Source organism: Xyrauchen texanus, chromosome 38, assembly GCF_025860055.1.
Source record: "Xyrauchen texanus isolate HMW12.3.18 chromosome 38, RBS_HiC_50CHRs, whole genome shotgun sequence".
Classification (NCBI taxonomy): Eukaryota; Metazoa; Chordata; class Actinopteri; order Cypriniformes; family Catostomidae; genus Xyrauchen; species Xyrauchen texanus.
The window spans coordinates 33,443,327-33,463,992 of NC_068313.1; the positions used below are offsets into that span (position 1 = coordinate 33,443,327).

Here is a 20,666-nt window from a genome sequence, read left to right on the forward strand (position 1 = left end):
TCAACCAAAATATTTTTAAAAAAAATGTAATCCCTTAAATTACAATAATTCCCATAATAAATAAGCTTAAACTACACATGAGTAACACAGGTATAAATACAAACATAGCCAGATGTACACACAAGTTATACTATGCACACTTGAAAAGCAAAAACAAAAATGGCCTTAATTCCATTAACTGTAAAAAATAAATAAATACTGAAAATATTTATAAATAATACAATAAAAAGGCAAAATTTTGTTTAACAAATAGACTGATAAATGTTTTTCCTCTGTGCGTGAGCACTGAATGTGTACGTTACTTTGAACCCACTATTAGAAATTGTAAGCCCGCAAATAATTTTGTAGATACTCAAATGACCCTTAATAGGGAAAAGGATCCCCACTCCTGTCCTAGTGGTTGCCCGTTTCTTTTAGCAAGACTTAAAGCTGCAGTGTGTTGCTCTGCTAGCACCACCGAACAGAACTGCAAAAATAAACATGATTTTCAAACAGCCTTCCGACTACGCCCACCATGTCCTGTTAATTAAACAAACAGATAGTCCCACCCCCAACGTATGCCATTGGCTGAGTCAATGTTGTTGTTGTTGTTGTATTGGGCTGGATGGGCCACTCAAACCACATTTTTGCAGCAGAGGCACAGTGGTTACAGTTTTTGAGAAAATTAACATTTGAATGGGTTACTTATAGTTGTCTCTGCATATTTAGTGGAGATAGGAGAAAATATTTGAACAGAAAAACAACACAATTCAGCATTAACATGCCTTGGAGCTAAGTTTGCACTTCCTAGGATTTCAACTAGTATGAGAATAGTAGTATGCAGGATGGAGGCTTGTATTTGTTTTACTGCAACTGAAACTTAATGTGGGTTGTGACATGGGGAAAGAACATGTCCCTAATTTGTGGTAATTAGGGGGTGCGTTCAAAAGTGCACTTTTTAGTTTCAAGTAATTACAAAAGCAACAAAAATGCTTGGAATTTGATTGCATATATTCTTGATATTTCCCCAATTTTACTGCATACTAACATATCAAGATATTTCTATTCATGTAGATTACACACTGAGGTACTTCTCCATGATCTACTGTATATGTTCTTAAGGCACTTCGTAGTGATACAAATGAGCTGGTGTGTGTAATTAGACAGCACTATGTCAGTGTGTGTACGCGCCTCGTGGGTTTGTAACCAGCAGCTATACGTGCCAGCTCTTTCTTGGTCTCCCAGCGCTGTAGTGTGGAGGCCCATGGCTCCAGTTCAGGGTCAAAAAAGTAAACGTGAGGCTGAAAAAGATGACAAAGTCAAACTAGTCATTATCAGTGACTTACAAAGCCATTTATCATACAAAAGCCAACAATATCTTCAGTATCACACTGCTTAGGTTTCGATAGTAGCTACAGTAGTACAGAAAAGTTGTAAAGCAGTAAAAGAAAGTACTAAAGATAAAAATTATATAAATGAATAAATCCCATTTCATACTGACAAATAAATAGACATTTCAAATGGCTTAATTCATCTTTCAATGCAGCTTTAAAATTGCAGGTTAAAAAAAGAATTCTCTCATAATAAGGATCACTTTTATGTTTCCTTTATATGATTTTTGGAGCTACAAATTTCTGGTCACCATTCACTTGCATTGTATGGACCTACAGAGCTGAAATATTCCTCTGAATATTCCAGTCATTAACGTCTGGGATGGATTGAGGGGGAGTAAATGATAAAATAATTTTCATTTTTGGGTGAACTATCACTTTAAAAAATGCAACTGGACAAATTATTATGTGGCAGCAACCAATCAACTGAATTTTTAGGTCTAGTCTGATCTTCAGGATGCACTTTTTTATATTTTTTTAATTTTGAAAATAGTGGGTTTTTGTGTACATCTCATCATTTCATTTGCGATAAGCACCTTGCCTCTATCCTGAGCCAGAGTAGACAGTGTGCAATCTCCTCCTGTCCTCCATGAGCTCTCGGTGTGTTTCTGTAGCTCGACCTCATTATTAAAGCTCTCCGATATAGAGCACAGATCTTTGTGGTCCTCGTCCATGATCTTTGTGATCTGAGGAATGGAGAGAGAGGAAAGAAACCAAGGAATCAAATCAAAGGCAAAACTGAGTCAAAAGAGACTGTCATCCTCTGGAGAGCTCACATGTTTTCAACACTGGCTGTGATTAGAGCAGGAGGTGGTAGCCTACATTTTGACATGATTTTAAGCATCAATTTCAGGATTTTGGAATAAAGCCGAGGATGGATGCTTAAGATGAATAATGTAAACAATTTCACACATAAGTTATATAATGCAGAGGCCCTAAAAACTATTTGGACACTTAAGTCACACTTAAAATGTATGCATGTATTCATGCAAATCAAAGCAAATTATTTGAAAGACTTTTCAATCAAAACATTTTGCTAAAGGAAGTTTATATCATAAACAGCGCAGAACAAGACTCATACATAATAGTGGATGGCGATGGTGTGTGTTTACCTGCTGTGACTCTAGACAGACCTCCCTCAGTCTCACTTCTGTCTCATCTCTCTCGTCCTGGAGCTGTTTCAAACTCTCCTCTAGATGCTACACTCACACACAAGGACAATAGAACTGTTCAGCACAAAAGTCCCTGATTATTCATTTACATAATGGCATTTCTCCAGCAGTTTGTTGGTGTTGCAGTATTGATGCCTGCAGGGCATAACAGACACACAGGATGATAAAGGGAACTGTAGACTGCTGAGAAAGGAGAAAGAGAAGTATGCAGGGAGAATCCAAATGCGAATAGAGATAGAGAAAGAGGAGATGAAAGAAGGATGGACACTGTGCCAAATGGCACCCTCAGCCCTTGTGGTTCTCTTTGTGATGTAATATCACCTGGACTGTTGGATAGTAGACTGAAGTCTGTACCAGAGCAACTTCCCACAAAGGCAAATTGAGGAAACTTTTAAACCATTAAATGACAAACAGGACACTGTATGATCCAAATGAAGGCAATGAGACAGCAAGTCCATATTAAGTTAAACAGATTTAAGACAAAAGAGATCATGTCCCAAATTATGCCCCTGACATGGACTTGCGGTCTCGTTGTCTTCGTTTGCACGTGACAGTGAAGTCTACGATTTGGGGCAGAGCCACAGATTCCGAGGTGAGCGAAATAGAGTGCTAACCCGACATTTCTCCTGCAGCGTGCGGTTGAGATCTCGCTCGCCCTGTAGCTCCCCCTGCTGGGTGGAGGCCAGACACTGCAGCTCAGTCTGGAGAGAAGCCATCTCAGAATTCAGCTGCAGCAAACACTGAGACTGACACACACACACAAGATATAACAATCTTTTGTAGATCATATGTCACTTAAAGGAATGTTCCGGAGTTAAGCTCAATCGACAGCATTTGTGGCATAATGTTGATTACCACAAAAATTTATTTAGACTCGTTCCTCCTTTTCTTTAAAAAAGCAAAAATCGAGGTTACAGTGAGGCACTTACAATGGAAGTAAATGGGGGGTGTTAAAATAATTACCATTAATAACGTTAAAATAATTACCGTTTCAAAAGTATAGCCTAAAGACATAAAGGATATACATGTATACATGATTTTAGTGTGATAAAACCGCTTACTAACCTTTCACTAACCATGACGATGTAATGTCAACAAACCCCAAAACCCTAAATGACTGTAAAAATGTCAATTTAATCCACTTAACAGCTCACATAATACACACGTTTTAACAGAAGAATGAATGCAAGTGCTTTTATAAAATTATAAGCTTCAAATTTCTGTTTAAACCCTCCAGAAATCGACCCCATTCACATCCATCGTAAGTGCCTCACTGTGACCCAGATTTATTTATTTTTTATTAAAGAAAAGGAGGGACGAGTTGAAATGAATTTTTGTGGTAATCAACATTATGCCACAAATGCTGTCGATTGAGCTTAACTTGTATTGAACCGGTACATTCCTTTAAGTGTGTGCATAATATCATATAAACTTTATAAAGTTTGTATTTATACCTGTTCATAACTTCTCCTCTTATATTCATCCTTTGCTTCTTCAAGACTTTCGATTTCTGCTTCCAAATCCTGTTGGGAAGGGCAACAAAAACACAATTCCCATCACATTACCTCTGTATGTACTTATAAACAGTATAATATATATAGTATGTACAGTATAACATATCTATAATCTATATACTGTATACAGTATATATACAGCTCTGGAAAAAAATAAGAGGTCACTGCAAAATGATCAGTTTCTCTGGATTTACTATTTATTGGTATATGTTTGAGTAAAATGAAAATTTGGGTTTTATTCTATAAAGTACTGACAACATTTCATTTCCCAAATTCCAATTAGAGCATTTATTTGCAGAAAATGACAACTGGTCAAAATAACAAAAAAGATGCAGTCCTTGTATAATGCAAAGAAAACAAGTTCATATTCATTTTTAAACAACACCATACTAATGTTTTAATTTAGGAAGAGTTCAGAGATCAATATTTGGTGGAATAACCATGATTTTTCAATCAGCTTTCATGCATCTTGGCATGCTCTCTACCAGTCTTTCACATTGGGCTTTCACTGTTGGGTGACTTTATGGCACTCCTGGTGCAAAAATTCAAGCAGCTCGGCTTTGTTTGATGGCTTGTGACCATCCATTTTCCTCTTGACCACATTCCAGAGGTTTTCAATGGGGTTCAGGTCTGGAGATTGGGCTGGACATGACAGGGTCTTGATCCGATGTTCCTCCATCCACACCTTGATTGACTGTGTGGCATGGACCATTGTCCTGCTAGAAAACAAATCCTCAGAGTTGGGGAACATTGTCAGAGCAGAAGGAAGCAATTTTTCTTCCAGGATAACCTTGTACGTGGCTTGATTCATGCATCCTTCACAAAGACGTATCTGCCCGATTCCAGCCTTGCTAAAGCACCCCCAGATCATCACCGATCCTCCACTTGGTCATCTAATGGTTAGACGAGACCTAGAGAGGCTTTCAAGCCACAATATCTCACACCCACTGTGAAATTTGGTGGAGGATTGGTGATCATCTGGGGGAGCTTCAGCAAGGCTAGAAAGCTGATTGGAAATCAGGGTTATTCCACCAAATATTGATTACTGAACTCTTCCTAAATTAAAACATTAGTATTATGTTGTTTAAAAATGAATATGAACTTGTTTTCTTTTCATTATTCGAGGTCTGAAAACACTGCATCTTTTTTGTTATTTGGAGAATTTTCTTGACCATACTCTAAATGACAATATTTTTATTTGGAATTTGGGTGAAATGTTGTCAGTACTTTATAGACTAAAACTAAAATGTTAATTTTACTCAAACAAATACCTATAAATTGTAAATCCAGAGAAACTGATATTTTTTTTTCTCCAGAGCTGTGTATATGTATATGTATATTTATTAGTATATTAATTTGTCCCATCTGGCACCAACAATCATGCCATGGTACAAATCACTGAGATCACATTTTTTCCCCATTCTGATGGTTGATGTGAACATTAACTGAAGCTCCTGATCTGTATCAGCACTGCACTGCTGCCACACGATTGGCTGATTAGATAATCGCATGGATGTTTGTTGATGCCAGATGGCTGGTTTGAGTATATCTGTAACTGTTGATCTCCTGGGATTCACACATTTTATATATATATATATATACACACATACATACACACACTGCACTCACTAGGCACTTTATTAGGAACACTATACTATACTTTGCTCTCAATACAGCCTCAATTCTTCAAGGCATGGATTCCACAAGATGTTGGAAACATTCCTTTGAGATTCTGGTCCATGTTGACATGATAGCATCACACAATATCTGCTGATTTGTCAGCTGCACATTCATGCTGCGAATCTCATGTTCTACCACATCCCAAAGTTGTTCTACTGGATTCAGATCTGGTGACTGGAAAGGCTACTGACGAACAGTGAACTCATTGTTATGAAACCAGTTTGAGATGACTTTTGCTTTGTGACATGGTGCATTATCATGCTGAAAATAACCATTAGAAGGTGGGTCAATTGTGGCCATGAAGGGATGCACATGGTCAACAACAATACTCAAATAGGCTGCCTCGTGCAACAGTCAAAATCACAGAGATCACATTTTTGTCCCCGTTCTGATGGTCGATATGAACATTAACTGTAAGCTCCTGGCTTATGCTTTATGCATTTTACTGCTGCCACAAAATTGGCTGATTAGATTATCACATGAATCACATGAATAAGTAGGTGTAAAGATGTTCCCAATAAAGCGCTCAGTGAATAATACATACATACATGCATGTTTATATATAAATTGAATATGCATTTTTTATTTAATTGAACATTTTCCTCTTCAAGTGTACATACAAACATTAAGATGTTATTATTAAGATACACTGTAAATATTAAATAAATAATTTTGGAGATAATATTTTAATTTTAATATTTTTAACTTTTGGCTTTAGCACAATGACAATATAAAAGCCAATTATTCAATTTCAGTAATATTATTTTTAGAATCTCACAATTTTCTCTTTATACTTGTACGTAAAAACTAATCACTGTTTGCCAGGTTAGTGGTATAAAAATTATGGAAGATGCTTTTTTTTTTTTTCTCCAGGAACTTAGTTTATCTACAAGTGTAAACTATGGGTGAAGTGACACACCTTGATTCTCAGTGAGTTGTTCAGAGCTGCTCTGTTGTCCAAATACTGCTTCAGCTGAGCTTTCTGATTGGACACCTGGTTCTCTAGCTCAGACACCTTTTCTTCAAGCTCCTGATTGGCTTTTGAAAGGTCACCTGACTTCACGGATGCAACATTTAGTGCCTTCTTCAGCTGAGAAAAAGAAATCAGGTGTGTGTGAATAAATGAGAAAGATGTCCAAAATGTTCTTACCAATCAGAGTGTTCCTTTAATATTACCCGCTGTGTTGACTTCCTCCCGGAGTCTTTTTCTATTTTGAGTAGATTCTTGAGGGAATCCACATTGTCTTTCAATCTATGAATTTCCTCCCTAGCTTCTATAAGCTCCGCCTCCCTGATAATGCAAGTATGTATAATGTACACAAGGAAACATGCAAGCACAAAGCATCAAAACTGAGCTCATTTACAAATAGAAGTCTTAAAGATACAGTAGCAGAAGAGTTAGAGAGAAGGTGGAAAATGGTCATAAAAAAAAAACAAAAACAAACAACGACTGTTTGTTAGTGCAAGAAACCTGAAGTGAACTTCTGGGAAAAATAAAGAATTGGACCCTTGACATATGCAAGCATACATAAATCAACATACAGACAGTCCATGTAAAAAACAAACAAAAACAAAAATTGAATATTCATGTGACATTCATGAAGTTAATTGTAATACAGTGCTGTATGGCACACAGTAAAAGCGTTCCTCACCTCTCGCTGAGTGTCTTTAGTTTCTCTTGTCCTGAGTGGTTTCCGTGTAAGGCCTGCTGTAAACTCTGGGCAAGTTTCTTGTTGTTGAGTTGAGATTCATCGAGGGCTTTTTGCAAAGATTCAACCTTCCACATGTAAGTGTGTAAACTGTTAAGCTCTCTTACAATAGCTCTAATATATTTCACATTTACAGCAGTCATTAATGTACAGGGGTTTTACCTTCTCATTGTTCATTGTTTGTGTCAACATGTGTAGACTTTCCACTTCAGTTTTAAGCCGCTGATTCTCTTTCATAGCCTGCAGTCTGACATACGCACACATACACGTGCACGCACACACACACACACACACACACACACACACACGTTTAGGACACTGTTACAGTGCTCTATGGACAGCATATATGGCCTGCTGAATATGAATCCTCCCTCAGTTTGTGTGGCATGGGGGGCGTGGTCATGTGTTTGTCAGCAGGAGAGGGACAGTGGTAAGGCTCATCATGCCACTGTTTGTTAAAACAAACTCAAATAGTTTTTACAGAAATGCAATAACCATCAAAGTCTATAGGGCGGGCAAGACAATTTGGAGGGTTTAAAAGCAGAAATGTCCAGCTTGTATTTTTGTTGAAGTGTTTATATAAGTTTTTCAACAGAAATGTGTTTGAGTTGTAAAGTTATCCAAATTGTCATTTTAATGGTGAAAATACATTCAAAACTGTGTATTTTAATGTATTTCTTAATCTTTTAGCAGTGTTGACTTTTAAAAAGTAAAATTGTAATATTGTAACATGCACCACAGGAGATTTATGTAATTTATGTTTAAATTACATTTATGTAATTTGAGTCCTCGCCACTGCCGTCCGCCCGAAGGAGCAGCCACAGCCATCCGAAGGGGGACGGTGTCGCCGCTGCCGGCCGCCTGGACGCGGAGGAACGGACACCATCCGCGAGGGGAGGAGGGGCTAGTCTGGAGCGGTTGAGTCACTGCCAGGGGTGGAGGGCCTCGCTTCCATCCGCCAGAGGTCAGAAGACTCACTGCTGTCCGCCCGGAGAGGAGCGGCTGTCATCCACCAGAAGTTGGAGGAGTGGTTGAGGACCAGGCGACGGCGTGTCTAGGCGTGTCTTTCTTTCTCTCACTGTCACTCCACCTCACTTTCCCTCTCCCCTTTTCCCTCCCCTTGTTGCCCTCCCAGGTCTTGAGAGAGGCGAGGAAAAGCCTGCCGGCAGGAGGATGTATGCCATAGGGTTCCCCAGCCTGAGGAAAAGGAGGGAGGAGTGTGACGAGCGAGGAGGGTGGGGCAGGGCCGTGACTACGCACGCCCGGCCCCCAATCAGGCTAATCAGCCAAGGAGAGGGGATAAATGCAGCCGGATGCAGCAGTTCGGGAGAGAGAGAGCCACACACAGCTGCGGTGTGTGTTTATGTTCTTGTCTTTATGTTTTAATTTGACATTAAATATTATTTTGACTGTTCAGCCAGTTCCTACCTCCTCCTTTCCCATTTTAACCCCCGTTACACCCTAATATAACAAAAAATTTAAATAAATCTGTTCGTTTTAATACAAATCAACCCCTGCGACATGAAAGTGTCCGAAGTTGAAGAAACACCCTTTCTGTATACCCCACTGCAGTCTTCCCCCATAGACTTCCATTGTAAGTGCATTACTGTAAAAAAGATTTTTGCTTGTTTTTACAAACTGAGGGTCAGATGGAAAGTATAGTCTGTGATAATGGACAGTATATCACAGATTATGTCAATAGAGCCAAACACTTTTATAAATTAATCTCTCCCACTCTCTCACACACACACTCTCTCACACACTCTCTCACACACTCTCTCACACACACTCTCTCACACACTCTCTCACACACTCTCTCACACACACACTCTCACACACATGTTGTGTTTCCATGTTTTATGGGGACTTTCCATAGACATAATGGTTTTTATACTGTACAAACTTTATATTCTATCCCCTAAACCTAACCCTACCCCTAAACCTAACCCTCACAGAAAACTTTCTGCATTTTTACATTTTCAAAAAACATAATTTAGTATGATTTATAAGCTGTTTTCCTCATGGGGACCGACAAAATGTCCCCACAAGGTCAAAAATTTCGGGTTTTACTATCCTTATGGGGACATTTGGTCCCCACAAAGTGATAAATACACGCTCACACATTCTCACACACACTCTCACACACACTCTCACACACACTCTCACACACACACTCTCACACACACACACACACACACACACACACACACACACACACACACACACACACACACACACACACACACACACACACACACACACACCTCTCTCCCTTGAGTGTATGTAGCTCCAGTGCTTTTTCTCCCAGTTCTGCATGCAGTGTTTGAGTGTTCTGTTGTAGACGAGTATGGGATGCCAGGACATTCTCCAGTGTCTGCGTTACTTCATTCTGTTACACACAAAAACATAAGCAAACATAAATAGAATTGTTAATTCCAATTATACTCCAATAGTGTTCTTGTTTGCAAACACATACATACATATATACATACATACACACCGTGTATCTGTATTGTTGCTGTAGTGTGTTGAGCTGCTCTTTGAGTGTATGGTTCTCCCTTTGTGTCTGTGAATGAGAGAGAAAATTAATGTTACATAATTAATTCAGTTCTGAATCAATGACCAGTCTTGTAAATCTAATAAAGAGAGGGTTTTACCTGTTTGAGCTGCTCTTCCAGATTCATACAGTTCAGTTTCACACACCTGAGCTCTGAGCTCACCTGGGAAAGAGAGAGAGAGAGAGAGAGAGAGAGAGAGAGAGAGAGAGAGAGAGAGACAGATTCTACAAAATATTACGTTTTTGTCAAGTTTGTTAAAGATGTGTTTGTTTACCTGTGTGTAAGTGTTCTGCAGTGCAGTATTTGTCTGACAGTGATGAGTACATTCTGCTTTTAATGTCTTTAGGTCATCTCCCATCTGCTGCACTCGTGCCTGCACAAACACAAACACACAAGCCTGGTATGCGTTTCTGCCTTATGTGCATATAATTAAAACACACTGTGTTTACTTACAATATGACAGGTGAGCATTATTGCATGTCACACTGTGCATTATATGTGTAATAAACACATAGATACATATCCAAAATAGTGTGTGTTTGTGTGCGTGTATGTATGTGAAACAGACCTGCAACTTGCCCTTCTCGTAGGCCAGTATGTTCTTGCTGTCTGTCAACTCCCAGAGCATCTGTTCTACATGACGATGTGTTACCTGTGAGAGAGAGAGAGACTGAAGTTTCATACACGCTTGTCTTGTGATGTGCACTCTGACTCTGTGATCTTTTGATCTCAAACCTGCTGATGCTCCATGGCTGTCAGACTCTTCATCAGCTCCTTGTTCTCCTCCTGCTGTTTCTGCAGCATTGAGTTCAATGTGGTCAACTCCACCTGTCAATCACAGCCATTCACACCAGGAGAGGAGATGTTTATAGTAATAACTGGTGTTATATCGGCATCAGTAACAGAGGTGAGATCTGCTCCATCCAGCAAATACACAAAAAGAGCTTAAGTTCAAATGAAGTTGATTTTAGCAAGAACTGAAATAATCAGTACCTGCATCTCTGAAAACTGTGTTTCTAGAACGTTCTTCTCTTTTTCCAGCAAAATCATGGCTGAGCTCATCTAAGATCCAGAAAAAAGTAGTTAAGATCAATAAGCTACAACAGGCATGCATTACTGTGATTTAACCATGGTTAAGGGGTTTTCATAGGCTCACTATAACGTGTGGCCTTAACTACAGTTCAACTCACTTCACTCTTTATCTGATCCCTCTCTTTCCTCATGGTCTCTTTCTCTCTTACGACACAGGTGAGCTCCCCCTGCAGGCTTTCAGTGGTTTGTTCCAACATCTGCTGATGAATGACTGCTGTCTCCTGGGCAACAGCGGAACTCTGCTGCAGTTTGGCATGCTCCGCCTTCAAGGACTCACTTGGTGGGAAACGAAAGATCCAATTTGTTCCTATTCATGTCAGTCATTCTGTACAATAGGTGAATAAAGCAGTACATTTACACGCACTTAAAAAGTTCGATTTCAGTCCGATTAAAGCAATAATTTGTCATGTATATACTTTAGTCCAACTGAAATCATACCAGTCTGAAGTCTGACTAACAGATCTTATTAATGCGGTTTTAGCTCGAGTTCGTCCAGCATGTACTGTATACACCTTAAAGGAATATTACAGGTTCAATAGAAGTTAAGCTCAATCGACAACATTTATGGCATAATGTTAATTACAACAAAAATTTATTTCGACTCATCCCTCATCCTAACCCCCCACCTAAAAAAATCAAGGTTACAGTGAGGCACATTCAATGGAAGTGAATGGGGACAATTTTTGGAGGATTAAAAGGTATGCATTTGAAGCTTATAATTTTATAACAGCAGTTGCATTAATTCTCTTTAAACTTGTGTATTATTAATTTGTATTTACATCATTGTTTTTACAGTTGTTTTAGGGTTTATTGACATTACATTGTCATGGCAACGAAGTTGTAAAATTGGCTATAACTTGACACAGAAAATGTTAGTAAGTGCTTTTTTTTGCACTAAAATCATGTTTACGCTCATATTGTTTTTGTCTTTTGGCTATAATTATGAAATAGTGTGTATTTTAACGTAAAAAAGTTGGCCCCCATTCACTTCCATTATAATTGGATTTTGCCGATACCGATAAATAAGGTGGTAAGAAATGTTGATAACCAATTAATTGGCTGATAGTTTTTTTTAATTGATTTATAGAATGTCAAAAAAATGTGTATTCTTCCTTACTATGATGGGCACAAACAAACAGTCCAAAATGAATGAAATTCTAGATGCAGTTTATTGTTCAACCAAAATCTCAATAATAACCAGAACAAAATGTTTGTTATGCATTTGGTGCATAACGCAGGACTGTTAAGTGTAAACAAGCCCAAAACTATACATCTGAAAATGACGAAATGATGAATAAACTATCGGCAACTTTTAGCATATATGTTTGCTTACAAGCATTAGTTCCAAAAAGCAACTATCTGCATCAAATTATCTGTAAGACCGATATAATGGTCTACAATACGCAAAAGAATCGCTGTAGTTCGATTATAACAATGCATGTAAAGAATGTTACAATGGTTATATCTGAAAATGTAGTGAGCAGCCTACCTATACATAACTTTTGAGCATCATAGGCATTTTAACTTTTCAAATGCACTAATGATTCCCAAAAATACAGTCTAGGTAGGCAGCTCACTAGGTTTCAAGTCTCTGTTGATGTTGTAAATGATGTGTAGTTACTCACAGTTCTCTCTGTAGGATGAGTTTGTCTGATATTGTGCCCTGTAGTTCAGCCTGAATGTTCCTCCTGGCTGTGTCCAAAAGCATATTCTGCCCCTGAAGGTGTTCCACCTGAATAAAGAACACAAACACAGTGTGTGTTGAGTGTAACACCTCAATTCAGCAATGTGAACAATCACTTTAAAATCATTCTAAATAGGTCTTAAAGCTGCACTACGGAAGATTTTTTTGGTTAAAAATAAACAATATGGCATTATTTAGCGAGTACATAAAACAATGTCCTTACCTTACCCAAATTCACTACAGTAAGCCTACAAACATGATTTGTATTTTGAGCTGTCTTCGGATTTGGCGCAAGATTACATGCTTACAGTTTAAGTCAGAAGTTTATCTTCTGTTTATTCATACATCTTAGCCAAATACATTTAAACTCCAGACATTTAATTGTAGAGAACATTTCCTGTCTTAGGTCAGTTAGGATCACTACTTTATTTTAAGAATGTGAAATGTCAGAATATTTGTAGATAATTATTTATTTCAGCTTTTATTTCTTTCATCACATTCAACAAAATCAAAAGTTTGTGGGTAGCCTTCCACAAGCTTCTCGCAATAAGTTGCTGGAATTTTGGCCCATTCATCCTGACAGAACTGGTGTAACTGAGTCAGGTTTGTACTGTAGGCTTCCTTGCTCGCACACGCTTTTTCAGTTTTGCCCACAAATCAGATTGAGGTCAGGGCTTTGTGATGGCCACTCCAATACCTTGACATTGTTGTCCTTAAGTCATTTTGCCACAACTTTGGAGGTATGTTGGGGTCATTGTCCATTTGGAAGACCCATTTGCGACCTAGCTTTAACTTCATGGCTGATGTCTTGAGATGTTGCTTCAATATATCCACATCATTTTCCTTCCTCATGATGCCATCTATTTTGTGAAGTGCACCATTCCTCCTGCAGCAAAGCACCCCCACAACATGATGCTGCCACCCCCATGCTTCACAGTTGGGATGGTGTTCTTCGGCTTGCAAGCCTCACCCTTTTTCCTCCAAACACAATGATGGCCATTATGGCCAAAAAGTTCAATTTTTGTTTCATCAGAGCAGAGGACATTTCTACAAAAAGTAAGATCTTTGTCCCCATGTGCACTTGCAAACTGCAGTCAGGCAGTTTTGGAGCAGTGGCTGCTTCCTTGCGGAGCAGCCTTGTCTACAAGGTTATGTTAATACACTCCTGTGGATATAGATACTTGTCTACCTATTTTCTCCAGCATCTTCACAAGATCCTTTGCTGTTGTTCTGGGATTGATTCTCACTTTTTGCACCAAACTACATACATCTCTCTATTATAACTTTACTGCTAAACAAATGTTTAAGGAAACATATTATTGTAAATGTTATATTGCATATTTCTGCATATTATTTTCATGTTTAATGAAGTATATTTTATCCCCATCATTACTGAATCCTCATTTAATTTTTTGTGCAGTGCATAGACCTACTATTGTAGTATTACAGTTTTCTTGAATTATCAGCTGAGGCTGTACAATATAATATACAAATAATTAAGTGTTCCATTGAACTCTTATCAGCTCTCACCTCTTAAATTGATGTGTAGTACAATACTGTATAATCATTAATGTATAGTAGATAAAACACTTGAATGATCATATTAAAATATACTGGTGGTGATTGAGGAGAGTACCCTGTTCTCTATGTAAATGCGCTTTGAATGTAGTGTCAGAAAAGTGCTATATAAGTGTAAAAATCATTCAAAATATGTAAATAAGAGTTTTGTTTAACATCCTCAAACCAAGTAATATTTTGTTTATAAATGTTTAATATCTACATGAAAATAGCACATTATGTCCCCTGCTATTTATGAGTCCTCAAACCATGCCAGAAGAGCAGTACCGAAACAACTCACGTAAGGTGTTCTTCCGCAAATTGCTTGCAATTTTAGGTTTCTACCACAGATGTCACTAGAGAGCCCAAAGTGCAGCTTTAATGAAAATGTGTGTGGGTGAAAGAGAGAGATACCTTAATATTGTTCTGGTACTCTGTCTGCAGTCGAGTGTTTTCGAGTGTTAACGAGTGAAGTGAAGTGCTCAACTCTGAACACTGAACCTCTAACTTATCATTCAACACCTGAGAGAGAGTTGAACACTTTCATTAATAACAACAACAATCTTACATTATATATTTTTCTGGTTCTATTGAAGGGCTAAACATTTTCAATGGGAAGTCCCCCTTTAAATATCAAGGTAAAAATACGCATGCATGCGTGTGTGTGTGTGTACCTGCACTTGATCTGCAGCTGCTCTGAGGTCTTTTCCATCCTTAATGAGTCTGCTGTTCTCCTGCTGCTGTTTCTGCAGAGCCATTTTCACACTCTAAACACATACACACACACACTCTAATATCATGAGCTTGTTCCTTGACTAATAAACTTTTGCCATCTACCTCTCTCTCTCTCACACACACACTCTTGTACCTTTATCTCTTTGGTCAGCTGTGATATAAGAGTGTCTTTCACACCTAAGTGGAAACAAAACACTCTAGTTTGATTATCAACAAACAGATTATGTTTGAAGAAAAAGTTAAAAAAATATGTCCCATAATTCAGTGTTTCTGACTCGAATGCTCTCTGAGCTGCTGACAATCTCTCTCCAGGCCCAGAATTTGCCCCTCCCTCTTTCTAAGCTCCACCCTCTTTGCCTGTCCATCAGCTCGCAGAGCATGGCAGTCTGCTTGAAGAACCTCCACCTAACAATACAAAACAAAAGTGAATGACCAACAGAAAGTGTACATTAGGCATGGCAAAACCTTAGAAATACCATTCGGTATCATTTTAAATACCACGGCATATGAATATGGAAAGCAGTCAGCACCACGGTGTATATCAATGTAACATGTTGTTACCATCACTGACCCTTGGTGGCAAGAGTTTTTTCAGGTAGGGATCAGTGGTACGTCTTTTTTCTAAATCTACAGATGAGCTCACGATGGCATATTGTAAATCACCCATAGTCCTATTTAATCCTTTAGTCATTTTACCTGTGCTCTCTCTCTCTCTACCACTCGCTCCATCTCCTCCACTCTAAGCAGCAGTGCATTGTGGGACAGCTCTATGGTCTCTTGCGACATCTGCTCTCTCTTCTAGGAACAGTTTCAGGTGGATTGGTAGCAAAAGAGAGTGAAATAACAGTTACATTTGTGACACAAAAACAAAGTTTCTTTTTACCAATATTTACCAAAAAGTATTTTTAGTCTTTTTCTATTATAGAGTTTCTTTTTTTTTTTACTCCAGATCGCCTGGGACTGAATTATTAACTTATAATTTAAAGGTGCACTCAGTAGGTTTTTCCCAAACAAATGAATAGTAATCTTGAAACCTATGTATAAAATCATAACCGCTCACATCTTATAAAAGCGGTTTTATTTTACATGGGAGATGGTCACCCTTATGTTGGGATCACATGACCAATGAATACAGCCCAATTAACAGGATATTTCACCCAAAAATGAAAGGCTTTCTTTCTTCTGCTGAACACAAATAAAGATTTTTAGAAGAATATTTCAGCTTTGTACGTCCATACAATGCAAGTGAATGGGTGCCACAAGGCAGCATAAAAGTAATCCATACAACTACAGTGTTTTAATCCATATCTTCAGAAGTGATATGATAGGTGTGGGTGAGAAACAGATCAATATTTATATACTTTTTTACTAGAAATTCTTCTCCCTGCTCAATATCGTGCCCTGCATGATATGCATGAAGACTGTGAATCACCAAAAATACAAGAAGAAAAATGTGAAAGTAAAAGTGGAGATTGACTGAGCAGGGAGAAGAATTCATAGTAAAAAGAGTTTAAATATTGACCTGTTTCTCACTCACAGCAATCATATCGCTTCTGGAGACATTGATTTAACCACTGGAGTCTTATGAGTTACTTTTAAGCTGACTTGTGTGATTTTTGGAGCTTCAACATTTTGGCCCCCATTCACTTGCATTGGACCAAAAGAGCTGAGAAATTCTTCTTAAAAACTTCATTTGAGTTCAGCAGATGAAAGAAAGCCATACATATCTGGGATGACATGAGGGTGAGTATGGGTGTGTTCACACTTGTAGTTCGGTTATCTTGGTCCTTTTGGTCCGGAACAAAAAAGAAAATGATACATTTAGTCCTGATTTGCTTAGAGCTAACACTGGCATTTTTAATACCAAACCTAATGATACAAAACTAAAGGCATCAGGAAAAAGTCACCGCCTGATTGGACCGCTTTTATGATGTATATTTTTTGATGGAACTTGCCGATCATTCAAAACAATGTTGCCTGCTGAGTGAAATGGGCTTGTTATATTTCAATATGTATATATGGTGGTATTTTTACCAGCTGAGAACAAACAAAGAGCTAATAAAATGTGTAAACGAGTAACAACAGCACCAGGAATTCCTCCGTTATACACACAAACATAGATATGCTGCAAGGATGGCTGACGGTGGTTCCGACGCCTGTACTGAACTATAATGGTCAACATAACTCCTATGATGGGAAGAACCAGGTATGCTTGAGGTCAGTATTAGGCAAATTATTTCCTGTTTTTGGTCCGTTTAGACAGCTTTGGTCCATGTTGCGTTCATATATCAATCAAACCGGACTGTGGAAGCGGACTGAGACCCACTTTTCAGGTGGCCTCGGTCCGCTTGTTTGGTGCGCACCAAGGTTCGGGTGACAGCGTTCACACTTGTTCAAATGAACCGCACTAACAGAGCAATCGCTCCAGAGTTTGTTTTAATCTAACCAAACCTACCAAGTGTGAACACACCCTAAATGATGAGAGAATTAAAATTTTTGGGTGAACTGTTCGTTTAACCTAAGTAACTGCCGTGTTATTGGACACTTTCACTCGTGGATCAAATTAATCATGGTTGACTGTGAACAGTGAATTTCTAAAATGGCATTGGTATCTTAAAAATTGTGTTTGAATGATGCTAGTGATGCATCCATGCCCCTAGGTGTGAATGAGGACACGCAACAGGAATGAGAGAAACTGAAAATGTCTCCAACATTATCCTTGTTTTATTACACCTCTGGTCATGGTGGTTTTTAGATGGCTGGCGAGGCTTTTTAGGTTGGGGGGAATCGATTATCTATGATCCAGTTCATTTACTGGCTTCCATGGCTGCAGCACGCAGTGTTGGTTGGCTAGAAATTTGTTCAAATCTGGCAACCCGGTGGTGTCGAAATACTATTAGTGAGTGAGCAGTGGGCGGGATCACACAGGCCAAAACAGAATCAGAAATTCCGGCCCGGAATGAAAACTTCAAAGTAGAATATACTGGCTGTAGCATTGTTATTGGAGAAGCCAGCATTTCAACTTAGTATGTTTCCTAATTATCTAATGACATATTATGGCCATTTTATGATTTAGTACAGTAAACATATTACATACAGTATAGCACCTTTATGGGGGTATATTACCTTAGCAGATCTGGAGCTATCCAGCGCCTCCCTGAGTCTGACCACCTCCCTCTGCGCCTCCTCCTTCTCTTCACATGACTGCTGCAGCTGATCCTTCAAATGCAGCACATCCCGTCGTGAGGAGCGCTGCTCATCTTCATACTGCCCCTGAAGGGTGGATAACTTCTCCTGTAGATGTGCTTTACACACACACATAAACTATCTATAAAAGTGTCTCCTGAAGAGCTCATAACTCTAAGAGCTACACTGCCAATCCTAGCATAGTGTTCACATAGCAAAATTTAATTAGGCCATTAAATGTTAGTTATAGTGTAAACAGAATAGGCTGAATTCATTTAAATGTGTCATTTAATTCTAAAATACATTTATAGTAAGGTAAGGATGTTGTCCCCAAAGCCATTGCATTTTATTTTCCAGATAAAAACATGCACACAAATATTTGGTTAATGGAGGAGCACTGACCCGTGTGGGATGGATTGAGTTCTCTGTCTGTCTCCAGTCGGAAGGTTGTGAGTTTAAGAGTGTGCAAAAGACTCTCCAATCGGCACATTCGTGCAACGAGAGTCTCACACTGTCTCCACAACAACCTCTCTCCACTGGCACCCAGGGCCCGATAAATGTTCACTGGACTGACTGGACGCTTGGAGGTGTTTCCGTCTGATGAGTTCATGAGCAGCTGGTCTGCAGACAGTCCTAAAGAGCCCAGACCCCTCAATAACTCCTCTGTCTGCTCCTCAGCTGTCTGGAGACGCCGCTGTAACACGGAGAGAGACTCGGGGGCCGTAGCCCCCACACTCACAGGACATATCACTGGCCTGGACATTACTGAAGATAGATAGATAGATAGATAGATAGATAGATAGATAGATAGATAGATAGATAGATAGATAGATAGGACAATCATTTGAATTGTACCTTATAATAATTACATTTCCGTTTACACACACAATATTCATATGCCATGGTATTTACATGATACTCCAAGTTATTTGAAACTACAAAGAATGCAAAAAAAAACAAAAAAACACTGTTATTACATTGGTACACTGTCAATAATTAATAACTAAAATAAAATGGCGTAACATGGTATTTTTAATACTTTAATGTTAGTAGAAAGTGTGGAAAAGAGATTAAAGGACGTTAATATATTGTATCTTCAAGAATTAAACATGTTAGAAACATCACGAACTCGTGTGCTTTAAAAATCCCTTCAGTTCAGGTGTAACGAAACAAAAACCAAATCAACCAGATAATCGTGCACGACTCATATTATTTAAAAAATAGATTTTCAATCACAGCAAAACACTTCAAAACGCACCATTTCGTGACTACAGCTAATCTCGACGCAAAACATCGGAATTTCCGTCTAGCGACATTAAATAAACGTTTTATTTGCATCATCCAAATTCAGTCAATCTGAACTGTTAGTTTCTGTTGCTTACCTTGGGAGACTCTGGCACTTCCGGCTTAGATCGTTACCTTGGAGACAAAACCCTCTCGAGCGCCGTTCTAAACTCCCGCCATAGAAGTAGAAAATCAGATAGAAAAGAAATCAGACTGGACAAAAAATAACTAAGGGTAAGTCCTCAATTTTAACCTTTCACGGTATTTTTACTTCGGTAGCTATGGACATTTGTCAGTATTCTTATTCATGGTGACATTACATTCCGAACCATTATTGAAGCAGTAAAAAGAAAAATAGCTGTCGCAGTCAATCGATGTCAAGTGGTATGTGTTCCTTTTCTCAGCGTGGTCCAGCTGCACCAATCACATCCGTTTGTGATTACTGGACTCAACTTGGTTAGCCATTAGACAAAGAATAATCATTTTGATTTCTGTTTCACGAGCCAATCCTTGTACTTATTAGATTGAAATATTATACATGTTTAATAGACAAACGTCTCATACAGGAGAAACACCGTGCCGAGATTTGAAAGCGTCTCAATTGGGTATTCGGCTTACTGAGCCATCAAGCGCCCTCAGGAGGAAGGATTTTGTATTGCATAGTAAAATGTTACTTGCTAGTAGTAGTGACACACAATCTTTGTTTTAATCTTGTTGCAAGGACTCTTGTTTTGGGCAAGTTTAGCGTCCTAAAAGTTTTAGGAGGCATTTATGTATGCTATTTTTTTAGCAATAGTAATTGCTAAAAAAAAAAATTATAATAGTAATAATAAAAAAAAAATGCTACTTGGTGAGTTTACAAAACAGGAACAAATGTAACTTCAATAAGAGGAAACTTCTTACCACACAAACATGTTTCAATGTTATTGATAACAGGAAGGTGTTTATTGCAATATATAAATGTTCCAAATTATATATTTCTGAAAAAAAAAAAAAAAAAAGATTGCTTAATTTTAAAAAGGATGAATCTCATGGAAACTGTAAAGACATGATGACCTGGTCATATTTCACAATAATAAAAAAAATATTATTTTTAAGAAATAATATTTTGCTTAAAGAAAATGA

The 20,666-nt window shown here is 38.3% G+C and overlaps 1 protein-coding gene across 1 annotated transcript; it reads right to left on the reverse strand.

Moving 5' to 3' along the window:
* Positions 1-275: 275 nt before the first annotated feature.
* On the reverse strand, positions 276-19,020 carry ccdc150 (coiled-coil domain containing 150). The gene is made up of 24 exons (XM_052110386.1): positions 18,660-19,020; positions 18,198-18,376; positions 15,768-15,869; positions 15,347-15,476; positions 15,205-15,248; positions 15,011-15,103; positions 14,751-14,858; positions 12,721-12,827; positions 11,194-11,371; positions 10,997-11,065; positions 10,739-10,831; positions 10,572-10,655; positions 10,278-10,376; positions 9,946-10,011; positions 9,710-9,834; positions 7,608-7,692; positions 7,389-7,513; positions 6,913-7,027; positions 6,656-6,826; positions 3,997-4,065; positions 3,157-3,288; positions 2,483-2,569; positions 1,907-2,056; positions 276-1,280 (listed from the first exon to the last, which is right to left on the reverse strand). The coding sequence occupies exons 1-24, from the start codon at positions 19,018-19,020 to the stop codon at positions 1,149-1,151; spliced, it is 2,904 nt and encodes a 967-aa protein (XP_051966346.1). The 3' UTR covers positions 276-1,148.
* Between the last annotated feature and the right edge of the window lie 1,646 nt (positions 19,021-20,666).